Genomic DNA, 12,935 nt, shown 5'->3' on the forward strand with positions numbered 1-12,935 from the left:
ACACCTGAACAAGTTTAAAAATCGCTAGTGCACTCTACCCTTTCTTTCTCCTCTACCCTTCAAGAGGACAACAGGAGGAAAAACTGCGTCGTAAACGTAAATCAAGAAGACGACATTCAACGCCCATGAAGACTTTCTTACAACTGAAACATTTTGTACAATTGTACATTGTCTCTTTAAGCAACTCTCGTGCTTCTCACCCAAACGAGGAATGATCTGAGAAGCAGAATCGAAGAAATCAATCACAAAATCATGGCTGCGCGGCGTGAAAAAATTGCAGAAATAACACTCGAAAGATTGACTCCTTGATTATGATGACCCTCGGATGGATAACAAGTGGGTCTTTCTGTGTCTATGAACGTGGATCCAATATCAAATCTGTAAACAACTGATGTTAGTCCCATTTTTGCAAACCCAGGCAAACAATCACAAAAGCGTCAATGTCGAATCGTCGGTGCCCCGCCGTTCGCCAAGGCAGACTCGCCGTCGGCTTCCCTCAGAACCGACTCCACCGCCGTGGGCTGCACCAGCGGGCTCGCCAGCGCCGGCAGCGCCGTGAGCACGTCGGCGGCCGGCACGCGCTCGAAGTACACCTGGCAGTTGTCCTTCTCCGCGTCCGCCAGCTCGGCCTCGACCTCCCTCCGGAGCCGCGCCGCGGCGTCCCGCACGGCCGCGGCGCACGGCGACTTCTTGCTCAGCGGGCCCGTCTTGCCGCTGGCGGCGTCCAGGACCGACACCGCGAACCGCAGCCGCACCACCGCCTCGCCGAAGGAGCCGGGGCCCTCCTCCTTTAGCGACCTCGCGTAGTGGAGGCTGGCCGTAGCGTGGAAGTAGGCGGCCTTCGCCTGCACCTGCGGCACCCACGACTTCTCGATCGGCTGCTGCTGCTGCTGGAGGCTGCCCAGCTTGACTGAAACTTCTTGGTAGTCGAGGCTCACCTGCAAAACGCGGAGGGGATGAATATCATCAGCAAACTAATTTGGCAATTTGCAGAGTGTAGCTTCACAGCAAACTGCACATTGCCGGCAAATTCATGATTTTAATAATACACTCTTTTTTTTTGCTCTGCATTGTACTCATCTAGAACAAGAAATAAGTTTAGTAGCCACGGCCCATGAGAAATCTTTTACGCACCTGCCGGGCGATCTTGGAGCACAGAGACGGCTGCGTGCCTCCGGCGACGGCGCGCTCGAAGAAGCACTCGAGCGCCTGCGCGAGCATGAGGCGCTCGAACGTCGCGAGGCACGCCTCCGTCATGTGGCACAGCTGGTCCGCGGCGCCGCGCGCGCGCGCCGCCGCCTTCAGCGCGCCCGCCGCATCAGAGAGCGCGGCGCACGCGCGGCGTGTCCCCTTGGGCCCGCACCGGTCCACCGCCGCCGCCGCGCGCGCCAGCTCCGCGGCCAGCGCGAACATCGCCACCGCCCGCTCGGCCTCCAGCGACGTGTGCTCCTGGACCTGCGCCGCCGCCGCCGCCTTGTCCTTGTCCTTCTTCTTCGCGGTCCCGGTCCCGGCGTCGCTGCTATCGCGCCACGCGAAGCGGAGCTTCTGCTGCTTAGAGCCGGACATCAGCTCCGACGCGTAGATGATGCGGAGGTACGCGCGGAGCGCGGCGGCGGTCTCCGCAGGGGTGGCGGCGCCGGCGCTCTCCGTGGTGAGCACGACGTGGTTTCGGGCGTGCATCAGGACGGCGAGGTCCGCGTCCCTCTCGGCCGCCGAGGTGTCCCCCGCGAAGCGCAGCGCCTTCTTGCCCGGGAAGGACAGCATCGGCATCGGCGCCGGCGGGGACGCCACCGCCGGCGCCTTATTGGCGCGTCGGAAAAGCGAGTGCATGGCGTACGTGATTGTTGATGATCCCTAAAAAAAAACAGCGTCTCCTCGTTGGGTTGCGTTTGCAAGTCTGTGCTTCTTCGAGCTGATTGCGAGGATTAATAGAGGAAAGGAGTTGGGTTAAGGCTGCGATTTGGATGCGGATTAAGATGCTCAGCACGACATGGAGTTGGATTAAGGACAAGCGACCCCGTAGTCCGTACGGAGAGGAGAGGGCAGGAGTGGGCCCGGGCCCACACGGTCCGGTTTGGCGCGTATGGCCTCTTCGTCCAATGTCAACCGTTGGTGCTGGGGTTTTGCCGCAAATTTTATTATTGGTATACAAAGTATAAATAACATTATGAGATTTTTAGTTTTGTGATAGCAAGAAAGAAGATATTATAATACTCAAGCTTTGTTCCAAATTATAAGTCGCTCTGACTCTTTTAGTTCATCCATTTCGCTATGTATTTAAACACATTATTTATCTAAATATATAGTAAAATGGATGTACCAAAAGTTAAAGCGACTTATAATTTATAACGAAGAGAGTAATTATCTTATAAACAGGTTTCTTGTTCAGTATAGCTAGTTTTCGTACACTGACAGGAAAAGTCAACGTGAATTAGCATGGAAAGCACTTGGCAGTTCATTCACGAGTCACAACAGCAAGAACGATCCATTCATCAAACCAGACAATAATCAACATGTTCGTTTAGCTGTGGCTTGTCGTAAACGATCGTAAATTTTTAGCCGGAACAGTATTTTTCTCTCATACAAAACAGACAGCAGTACTTCTTCACGAACCAACAACGATATGAACCAGCGAACCGAATAGGATGAATAGGGCCATGCCAAACCTGCAGACGTACATATAAATAGTAGGAACAGTAAATGACAAAAAAAAACGACTTGCTAAAGTGTCGGGGCTCCGCCGCTGGATGGAAGCACAAAGCTCATTTGGTCGTCTTCGATGACACTAAGAAGCAGGGACGGATTCGGAGGGCCGGCCCTTCCCCCCAGGAGCCACAATAACACGGAGGATGTCGGCCCAACTTGCCTTCAACTCAGCCCAAAAGGCCCATCGAAACCCAATTCAAAGCCTCTTTATGTTATTCAGCCCCCTCTGGACCCATTCTGGATCTGCCCAAGCTGAAGCAAAACGCAACCACAACCATTGCAGTAAAAGTTGCGCCAGGACAAGCAAACTGTGAGATATATTAAGGCCTGGTTTAGTTGGAGAAATTTGGATTTCGGGGCTACTGTAGCATGTTCGTTTTTATTTGGCAAATAGTGTTTAAATATGTACTTAATTAGGCTCAAAACGTTCGTCTCACTAATTTTCCACCAAACTGTGCAATTAGTTTTTCTTTTCAGTCTACATTTAATGCTCCATGCACGGGCCGCAAACATTCGATGTGACAGGTACTGTAGCAACCTTTTGGAAGTTGGGGTGAAACTAAACGAGGCCTAAAGATATGAACGCACGTCCGAATCGGCGGCCTTTCTAGGATGTCCACGTCAGTTCTTTTAATTTAGTGCGTTAGATTGAAATTCCACGGTTCAGATGAAACGCGTCACAATCAGCCTTCCTCCGTGCACTCGACAGTAGATAGGTGAAGCAAATGCACGCATTAAATGAAATACGGCTTCCTCTGATCATAGGTGACATACAAATGGACGGTGGCGCGTAGAAGATGAATGGTCGATGCCTGGTGGGCGGCGCGCATGCGTGCATGCATACTGTTGGCCCTTGTTTGCTTTGCAGAGGTGGGCCCCACCGGCGTCGTCACACGTAAGTGCTCCTTCCTCTTTCTCTCTCTCGAGTGAATGGCAGGCAGAGGCAGCTCCGCTCCTCCCCTCCTCTCTCTCCTCTCCGCGCTCGCGCTCTCTGCCTGGCTCCTCGTCGCGACCGCCGAGAGCGTGCAGTGGGCGTGGTGGCGCCGCGCCGCGCCGCGGCGGGTCCGGCGCAAGCGGCCATCGACACAGGAGACCCCTAGCGCGGGCGAGGCCTCGCTCACGCTGTCGGCGTGCGTCCTCACCTAGGGCGGGCCCCACGCGGAGGCGCGGGGGGAGCGCGCGGCGGCCGTGGTGGCAAAGCGGCGCGGGCCGAGCGCGTGTCGCGGCAGGCGCGGCCAGCAGTGGTGGGCTCCCACGCGGAGGCAGACGCGGACGCGGCGTTGCTGCTGCGCCGCGCGGCGGGCGCCAAGCAGCTCGTGCCGGCATCAGTCGCACCTGCTCTTCCGCTGCCACCGTGCTCGTCGTGCTCTTCGCCGTGCACTACCCGTCCCTGCTCTCCCACTCCTTCAGCCCTCTCCGCGTTGCCTGCGTCTGGCTCCGGCTCCTCCTCTTCTTCCTCCTCGCCGCGGTCTCGGCACTCGCACTGGAGCCTGCTAGGCTCAGGGACATCGTCGTCGTATAGATGGGGCGCGGCATGGGAGCAGGAGGTGCGGCGCAGCACGAGGCTACGGGGGGATAGGCCACTGTCCGAGGTCATCACGGGCGCCACGGGCTTCGTGGGCTCGCGCTGCTCGCTGGCTCTCCACGCTCGTGGCGATGGCGTGCTCGGCCTCGACAACTTCAACGCCTACTACGACCCATCCTTGAAGAGCGCGCGGCAGTGTCTGCTGGCGTGCCACGGCGTGGTGGTGCTGGACGCCGATCTCAACGACGCCGCGCTGCTGGAGCGACTCCTGTCCGTGGTGCCATTCACGCACGTGCGCACCTCGCGGCCTAGGCGGCCGTGCGTGACGTGATGCGGGGGCTGTAGCACGGCAGCAGCAGCCCTAGCTTCAGCCCTCGGAGCCCCAGCACTGGGGCAGGCAGGCTCGCTCGCCGCCGCCGCCACGTGAAGCGAAGCGCACCCCCCCGTGGATGCTGGCGCTGACGATGGGACCCGCGCCTGCTGGCTGGGATGCTGGGAGTGGGCTTGCCCCCCTGATGGCCGCCTGCACGCCGATGGTGAGGGGGAGCATGAGGACGAGGAGAGCCAGCGGGCTCCATGTGAAGCAGGCCGGGCGAGCCAGCCGCCGTGCCGTCTAGAGGAGGGCGCCGTCGCCCGTCTTTGCTTGTTTGCTCGCACGTCCTGTTCCAGTTCCAGGTAGGCCAGAGAGAAGGCTCAGAAAGGGACTGCAGGTGGCGGCCCGTGGAGGAGCTAGGGTTCTCTTCCTATGTCGCCGGGATGGCGATGGGGGACGCGCTGCGCCAGCTCTACGAGGAGGTCGGCTGGTCCTACGCCGTCTTCTGGAAGGCCATCAGCGCCGCCGACCCTGTGTAAGCTCCACCCCTCCTTCCTCCTCCTGTTTTTTTCCTCTCCCAATTTTTCTCGGACCTTAAGCTTCTCCTGCAGTTCGATTTGCGAAGAAATCCCATCCCATTTGTTTTCGGAACATTCGTATGCAACTTTTCGCTCCCCGGGTTTGGGCTTTGGAGTTTTGCTGCGCATTCCGTTTCAGCTAGATTTGCCTGCTAGACAAGCGAAGCGCGCGTGGGGAACATTCGGATGGGCATATTCCTCGACATCCTTCCCGTTATGGGAGCTCTTTACTTCAAACGAACAAAGAACGTGTATGCACTTTTGGCGCCGCTGCAAATTTACTGGAACCTGTACCCATTGAGTTCGTGCTAATGCGTGTGAGTTCTTGGGGTGTAAAAGGGCGGGAATGCAGTGAAATGCGCTTGCATTTCTGTGTAACGCTAATGTGCTGCGCATTTAGCTTCGTGATGATGTGCTTATTGCACTGAATTCAGCGGTTCTTTGCTGATTTGTGTGTCTTCGCCTCGGTGACGTGCATGCATTTGGTGTGGGAGGACGGTTGCTGCGGCCACAGCGTCATGCTCCGTCGGATCTGAGGCTCCTGAAGCTAGGTGTGAGCCGGGCACCAGTGTGTGCACGCTTGTTAGGAAGGTCATGGCCTCGCAAATTCATGTTGTTGGTGAAGGGTAAGCACGAATTGTGTTTTCCTTGTTAGAATGTTCTTAGCTGCTAATAAGTGCTTCGGCGTTGTTGGAGAAGCTCAAGCTTCACTGATATATGTATGCTGTGTTTGTACTCTTCAGTACCATTGGCCGTGCTGCTTTCACTGGGAATCATCAATGGATTGTCCATGATCCTGCTGCCAATGATCACAATCTCAGACCCTAGGTATGATTCCTTCTCCTTCCCTTGTGAACTGATATAAATGTAGCCCAATTTCAGTTTTTCCGTGGTCCATTTTGCTATCACTGTATTTACAGCGTGAGGCCAAGGGATTTATGCTACTGCAGAAGTCCTTGTGGGGTTATTTTGTCCTCGAGTATTTGTTCTACGCCTTGAAACTTTGCCATGTAGTGAGTTTGGTCTATTATTCTATGAGCAAGCTGTCATTGTGATAAGCTAGCTGTGAAAGCACACAAATAGACACACGAATAAGTGGAGACATCTTTCAAGGTGGTTTGCCCTAGAGCTGAAGTCAACCATGATGGCATTTCCCTTTCTTCATGCACGCACCATGAGGATTTCCTCAATATCTTTGGGGTCTTTCCTACTTATTGTCTAAGCAGATAAATGTTTGGTTTGTTTGGGGGATTTTAATTTGTAATACGAGCTTCTGTGATGGAACACCAAACTGATTATGTTCTTCTTACGATGATAGCTTGCCGCTGAGATGAATCATCAATTTGCAGCTGGCATTCGGTTAGTACGATTTTTTTCCTTGCATGGTGGATTATTCACTGAAACAATGTTTGCTTTGGAGCTCTCAATAAGTTATTGTCTGCAGACTAGTTGCAATTATTCCTGTGTTACCATGAGGTGTACTGCAGCTAGGCTCTACAGGTGTGGTAAGATATCCATGCTTTAGCAATTGGGATTACTATATAGTATATATTGTTCTACATGTCTTGAAGTTGTTCTCTGTCATTATTATATGGCCATGACGTACTACTTTAGGACTGTGTTACATTGTTGACTGGTCAAATGTCTGTTCCCTTGATCTCTGTATATAAACCATATGGTGGTGAGATCCGAGGAGACAAAACCTTCTTGTGGACAGTAGCGGAACCCTGAAAAGAAAAACAACTTGTGATAATTGTGCTCTATTTTTGCGCTTAGGATTGCTGTGAAAGAAATAAGAAAAAAAGATTCTCAGATACCTCTTTATTCTAACTCTACTAACCATGCTTATGACATGTTAGAACTTATATGAATGCTTATTTTCTGGCAGGTAGTGGAAAATACCAACCTTGTGCTCCAGTATAAGAAGCTGTGTTCTCAGCTGAACAATCGGTCGAGTATGGCTTCATCGTCATCTGTTACAAATGATTCGAACCGGAAAGTTCAGCCACGCCCACTATAACTGAATTTTTGTCTCCCCTTTCATTGTTTATTTTTTTGCTAGGTTCTAGTATTGTCAATTGAAGGAAATGACACAACAATCTGGGGAAGTGGGGAATGGTTGATGTTCCTCTCATCTCAAAGCATGGCAGTTGGAGCTATCATGGTCCGCTGGGTGTCGAAGTACTCTGATCCAATTATGGCAACAGGATGGGTATATTATCCACAGATGAACAATCAGTCCATGTTATGTCTTAGTTTATGTCACATGCGCCAAAGCTCTGCCATGCTATTGGTTATGTTCTTCATCACAGAGGCAGCCAAGTAGCCAACCCCTAGAGGAGAAGCTTCGAGAACCTAGGGTTTCCCCACCTCCATGGCCATCGCCGCCGCTGCCGCCCAGGTGCATGCCTCGCGGCCGCTGCCAGCAAGGCGCACCGTGGCGTGTACTCACCTTGCCTAGACCGCCGTCATGTGCTTGTTCCTCACAAGCTTGTGGCTTTTCTTCTTGGGCCTGACCGCCAACGAAATCGGGCGTCTCGCCTACGGCGAGGGCTACGCTGTGGTCACCACGGCATACAAGTTCGTCTATGTAGCCGAGGTCACCCTTGTGCTCGTACTCCCCTTCGGCCTGCTAGTGGCACTGATGAAGGCCCGCGCGCAGGCGGCGGCGGCCACCGATGTTGTGGCAACGAAGGTACGGAAAGGGGATCCATTTTTTTCTGGCACGATGATGCGAATAGGATAGGTGTCATCTGAAATTGGAAAAAGCTTTTATTGCATCCGCGCAATTTTTATTCGTGATTTGCCTTTGGTTCCGGTCCAGGAGCCTACTCTGAGGACATCTGATGGACATGCCTAGGATTTGCACAGTACCTAGACTTCCTCAGCTTATGGTTTCATCTCTCCTCCATGCTATACTCGCGACGGCAGCTGCGCCGGTGCTGATGCTCCTTGGCTCTGAAGCCCAGGTGAGTTCCCACATCCTCCTCTTCTCTTGCTCCTTATTAGGCGTTGTAGCCCATCCCCTCTCTAGCAGATGAACGGAACTAGAATGTCAAATTGTGTTGGTTTCAGAAAGGGGACACGGAGGATAAGCAAGATTGCTTTGCTAGGGATTCTTGTTGATCTAGGGGGACAACTCCATCTACCTTCCTCACCTTTGGGTAAGAAACCTGTGCTATGGTTTGTTGCTCTGGATGCTAGATTTCTGCTGCCTGTAGTTTAAGTGTTCGATTAAATGTCTATTCAAGTTATGATCCCGACAGCCTCCATAGCCCTACTTCATATGGATCAAATATGAGCAACAACGTTATCCTAAAATGCTAAAAGGCATGTCTTGGAAAATTAATTTATAGGTGTTTCTTGTTGATGACTGATATCTGGCATCCACTAAAAGTGAAAGCTTTATTGGAAATTAATTACTTCCGACATTCACAATCAACAAATAGTTGTATTATTATTATTTTTATTACTCTTGGATTTCTAAGTCTCCAATCTCGATTCATGTTCACAGCTGATCTCTCATTTCTACTAAAAGGGCGCCATTGCTAATTTGAGCACGAAACTCACCAACCACATAATATGAATGCCTTATCTATTTTGTTGCTTCTTCCAGGCTTCATGCTTATAAAGCTCCAATTGTTTTATCATGAAAAATTTTCTGTTGAGACGGCTTTCTGGCTTCTCAACGTGTTTTGGTGTTCACAGCCTATATCTGCACTTATCTTTCATTGCCTCCATATCAATGCTTAATTGCTGGCTTCTATGAAGGTATCTAATATTGAATATGATGAGCACAAAGGCAGAATAGCAATTGGACGGCTGCATGCAGGAGAACTTCAGCGTGGCATGGAGGTCAAGGTATAGATCTGCTCTGCTTGTGCATGTTCTGGCATAATAATGTGGACATGAACATTCTAGTTAGAAAGTTATATAAAATGTGGTCGTATCACAGGCAGGCTCAACCAAAGGAGAGATTGAAATTCCTGCTGAGTGAAAATAACCATTTACAGTGAGGTGCTATATGGTTCTTTACTACATATATGTTGGATAAAGTATTACTGAGTCGATGCCACAATGCTGGTAAATTTCATTTCCAATATAATAAAATGTATAGCATTTTTTATGAGTACCTGAGTTTTGCCTTCTCTATTTGAGACTGGCGCCTTATGATTCATCTCAAATTTCTTGAGGAAGTCTGTGAGTAAAGCAAATCATATATAAGATAAAAGGAACTGCTGGGATTAGTTGAGGCCTGAGCAGCCTCCACATCTCTTTATCTTACATTTTAGAAGCTCATTTGGTGCATTCTATTTCGAATTTTATCCTTATAATCCCAACATGCATGTGAGCAAATGTTATGATACAGTCAGAAATTATTGTGTTCTATGTGAACGAACTGATAGCTTGGTGGTCCCAGACTTGCATGTGGGTGCGCAAATATGTGTGGTGGGTGGTGGTTAGATGTGCCCAATAGTGGTGCTCCTCGGTCGAGTTTGTGCTCGGATGCTGCACTAAAAAATGCCCCTCGCTGTATGCAGCCTTCGGGCCCTTTGCTGGCCCAAAGTGATTATGGTTTCTACCTCTCAAACAATGTCGTTGGGGCAGTCTTCCCTTGGGGTTAAGTTTTTTCTTTATATTTTTGTGTTTTATAAATGAAAGTATTGTGATATACTAGGTCTTCAGATTCAGTTTCTCGTTATATGTATTTCATCTACTGAAGGATCTGAGTCTAGCTCAATCCGTGGAAGGTGTGGCTTAACCCTGCGCCACCCAGGTTTGGGTCCTCTTCCACTCAAATTCGGTTACATATTTCTTCTTATATACAGTACCACATGGTTCCTCCTTGTTGGTCAAGTTTTTATTTCATCTATTGGTTCCAAAGTCTATTAAGTCTTCAGAAAGATAAGGTATACATCCTGAGTCTACCTGTCTACTTTCCTGATTTTTTTCCCAAGTGTGTTTTCCTGAATATTTTGGTATTAGTATTGCTAATTGCATGGCTCCTGTTCGATAGAGTTAGTACAGGTGCTTCTTCTGCATACATTACAGAAGAAGAAAGAGCTAATATAGATGCTAAAGAATGCTTGGTCATCTATAAGTTGTCACATTTCACTCAGAAAAGTATATCTTCTGAATGTTATGGGTGCAGTTTACGAAGAGTCTGTTATATGCAGTTCTGATCCCTGTTTGCATTTTTCTGTCTGAGCAGTCTTTGCAAGGTTCTGGAGTATATAAATGAAGTGTATTCCTTATGTGGAGTCCTTGGAATCAATTTTGGAAGTACTGTACATGAAGCTCATCCCAGTTTACATCAGAATGGTATTGAGCAGTCAAGAAATATCAGTAATAGCACACTGGAGGGCCTTGCTGCTAAATTTTCTTCACCTGTTATCATATTATTGCAGTAGAGTTTCTATTGATTAAGATGTTTTTCAGGTTTGTACACCAGACGATGCTTGCAGGGTTAGTAAAGTAGGTGAGGTTTTTGTTTATCAGAACTTCAGCCGCGTCCCCGTTGAATCTGTTAGTGCTGGTGACATTTGTGCTGTATGTGGAATGGATGGTATCATGGTAGGCGTCTGTGCATTCATGTTCATTATTCAATCTTCCAGTTCATATTTATACTTATAACATGATTCTATATGCTTTGAACTATCCAGATTGGGGAAACTATAGCTGATAAAGTTACAGGAACACCATTGCCCACTATCAAAGTGGAGGAGCCAACAGTCAGAATGTCTTTGTCCATCAATACATCACCTTTTGTTGGATGGGAGGTATGTCTATCCTCCATGGTAACAAAAAATATGTTATATCACTTCCTAACATGCTCTTCTGTGTCAAGGAGTTGGGAAATCCATAAAATATACCCTCATTACTCCATATGATCTCTTGTACTCTGTATTCGTTGTTCTAAATTCGTGCAGTCAACCTTCTAGAGGCCATAATTATAGACAAAAGGTTTTCTCAGTTTTCACGTTCAAATGGTATTTTGTGCGCTTGCCATAAAAGTACTTTGGCATTGTTATGCTTCAATAGTTGTTGTTAGCTACAATAAGGAAACTGATAATTGAAAGTTGTTATTGTTAAGCTAAATTCCTTCTATGTCTTAATGAATTGTGTAAATGATTGCCCTCCATGATAGTGTCCTTACGTCACTTGTGAAATACTATACCATGTTAAATATAATGCAACAGTTTGGTTTATTCTCTTTCTAGAATACTGACAAATTTGTTTCTTCTCATTCCCTTTATTATAGGGGAAATACGTTACTAGCCGAAATCTCCCTGACAGGTTGTATCGCGAGCTCGAAAGGAATTTGGCTATGAAAGTAGAAGATGGGGAAACTGCTGATACATTTCTTGTTAGTGGCAGAGGCACACTGCATCTCACAATATTGATAGAGAATATGTAAGAACTTAAATTTGGCAGTTTCATTAATTCAGTGACTTTTGGTTGTCTTAAGAACAATGTGAGTTTTGCAGGCGGAGAGAAGGATATGAATTTATGATTGGACCTCCAAAGGTCATAAACAAGACAGTGGATGGAAAACTACTAGAGCCTTATAAGGTAGGTCTATACAGTCTCTTCTCTTTGGAAAGAGAAAATTATTTCTTACTTTATTAGGGATGTCTTGGATATAACTTGCAATGTATAACTATGTTTTTTGTTGGTAGTGCCTCGCAATTGCACGGAAACTACTTGATACAAGTGATGAAGCTATTTTAAAATCTTATGGTTTGGTCAGGTGCATGTCGCTTTCTGCAGGGACTCGTGGCCATCACACCACCTCAAATCGCTCCTATATACGCAGAGCATATTACATCTCATTATATTATTTTTACTATTTTAGTTTAGGTGTAGATTTGATTTACATTTGGTGTAAATTATTTGTCCATAACTAGGAATGGCCAGAATTACTTCGAATAGTTATCTATTTTTTTTTGCCTTGCCTTATTTTCTATGTGCTTAATTTTGGTTGAATCCGTATGCCTACTATGTAATCTTGCTTTGATGGTCTGCTAATGTGCCTTTCATAGAACCTATCTGTCAAAACTGTCAATTCTACAAAAGACTCCAGCTCTGTTCTCGTGCCTTGTTTGATTATGAACCTTTCATCCATCGTCTTTGCAAAGTAAACATTGCTTTTTCCACCCTGCGCATTCCATCTCTTGCAGCGACTTAGAGAATGTATGTAATCAATATCTTTGGGACAAGCATTTCTTTCTAAGCGCAGCAAAATGCTTTTCAAAATAGCAGCTCACAGAGAACTTTGGGGTAATAGTAGATCACAGATGATATAATACTGGTGGGCTCATCATCATATACTGCCACGACAACATCTTCATATCCAATTTGGGGTAATAGTAACCGTGCCCCATCATCCGATCATATTTGAAGCAGATGAGATATATGTGGGTGTGCGTGCAAGAACAACATTTAATTTCTCTATCACCCCAGGAGACCTTTGAGAACATGCCCTTCGTATATTTGGCATTGGGTCCTTCAGAATGCTTGTCATACCACCAAAGTACTCAGCAGATTTGAATGATGGTAGATGCAAAGAAGCTGGAGCTAATCTAGTTCGTTCTCTCTACCGCAACCCCAGTGTAGAATTAAACGAGTGAATTCTAACAGGGGTTACTATGTTGTTGTAGTTTGGACTGTCCAAATTAAAGGATACATTGCCATCAATTTTGGTGAAAGCTTGTGGAAGATCATGCTGCAAATCACAAGACCCAGTCCATGCCAAATTGATATTATCAGAAAAAATCGATGCAAGTGAGGGTAACCTCTCAACAGGTTCCAA

At 48.0% G+C, this 12,935-nt stretch overlaps 1 protein-coding gene across 1 annotated transcript; it reads right to left on the minus strand.

The window, feature by feature from the left end:
• Positions 1–348: 348 nt before the first annotated feature.
• On the minus strand, positions 349–1,872 carry LOC136538906 (vacuolar-sorting protein BRO1-like). The gene is made up of 2 exons (XM_066530833.1): positions 1,135–1,872; positions 349–938 (listed from the first exon to the last, which is right to left on the minus strand). Exons 1-2 carry the CDS (start codon positions 1,828–1,830, stop codon positions 438–440), a joined length of 1,197 nt encoding a protein of 398 aa, XP_066386930.1. The 5' UTR covers positions 1,831–1,872; the 3' UTR covers positions 349–437.
• Positions 1,873–12,935: the final 11,063 nt, after the last annotated feature.

This window comes from Miscanthus floridulus, chromosome 2 (genome assembly GCF_019320115.1).
Source record: "Miscanthus floridulus cultivar M001 chromosome 2, ASM1932011v1, whole genome shotgun sequence".
In the NCBI taxonomy this organism is placed as follows: Eukaryota; Viridiplantae; Streptophyta; class Magnoliopsida; order Poales; family Poaceae; genus Miscanthus; species Miscanthus floridulus.

Bases quoted from the DNA above. Each gene is read 5' to 3' on its own strand.
- LOC136538906 (XM_066530833.1), bottom strand. From the start codon at position 1,830: ATGCACTCGCTTTTCCGACGCGCCAATAAGGCGCCGGCGGTGGCGTCC. The intron at 939-1,134 runs GTGCGTAAAAGA...CGCGTTTTGCAG, and splicing joins GCTCCAAGATCGCCCGGCAG to GTGAGCCTCGACTACCAAGA.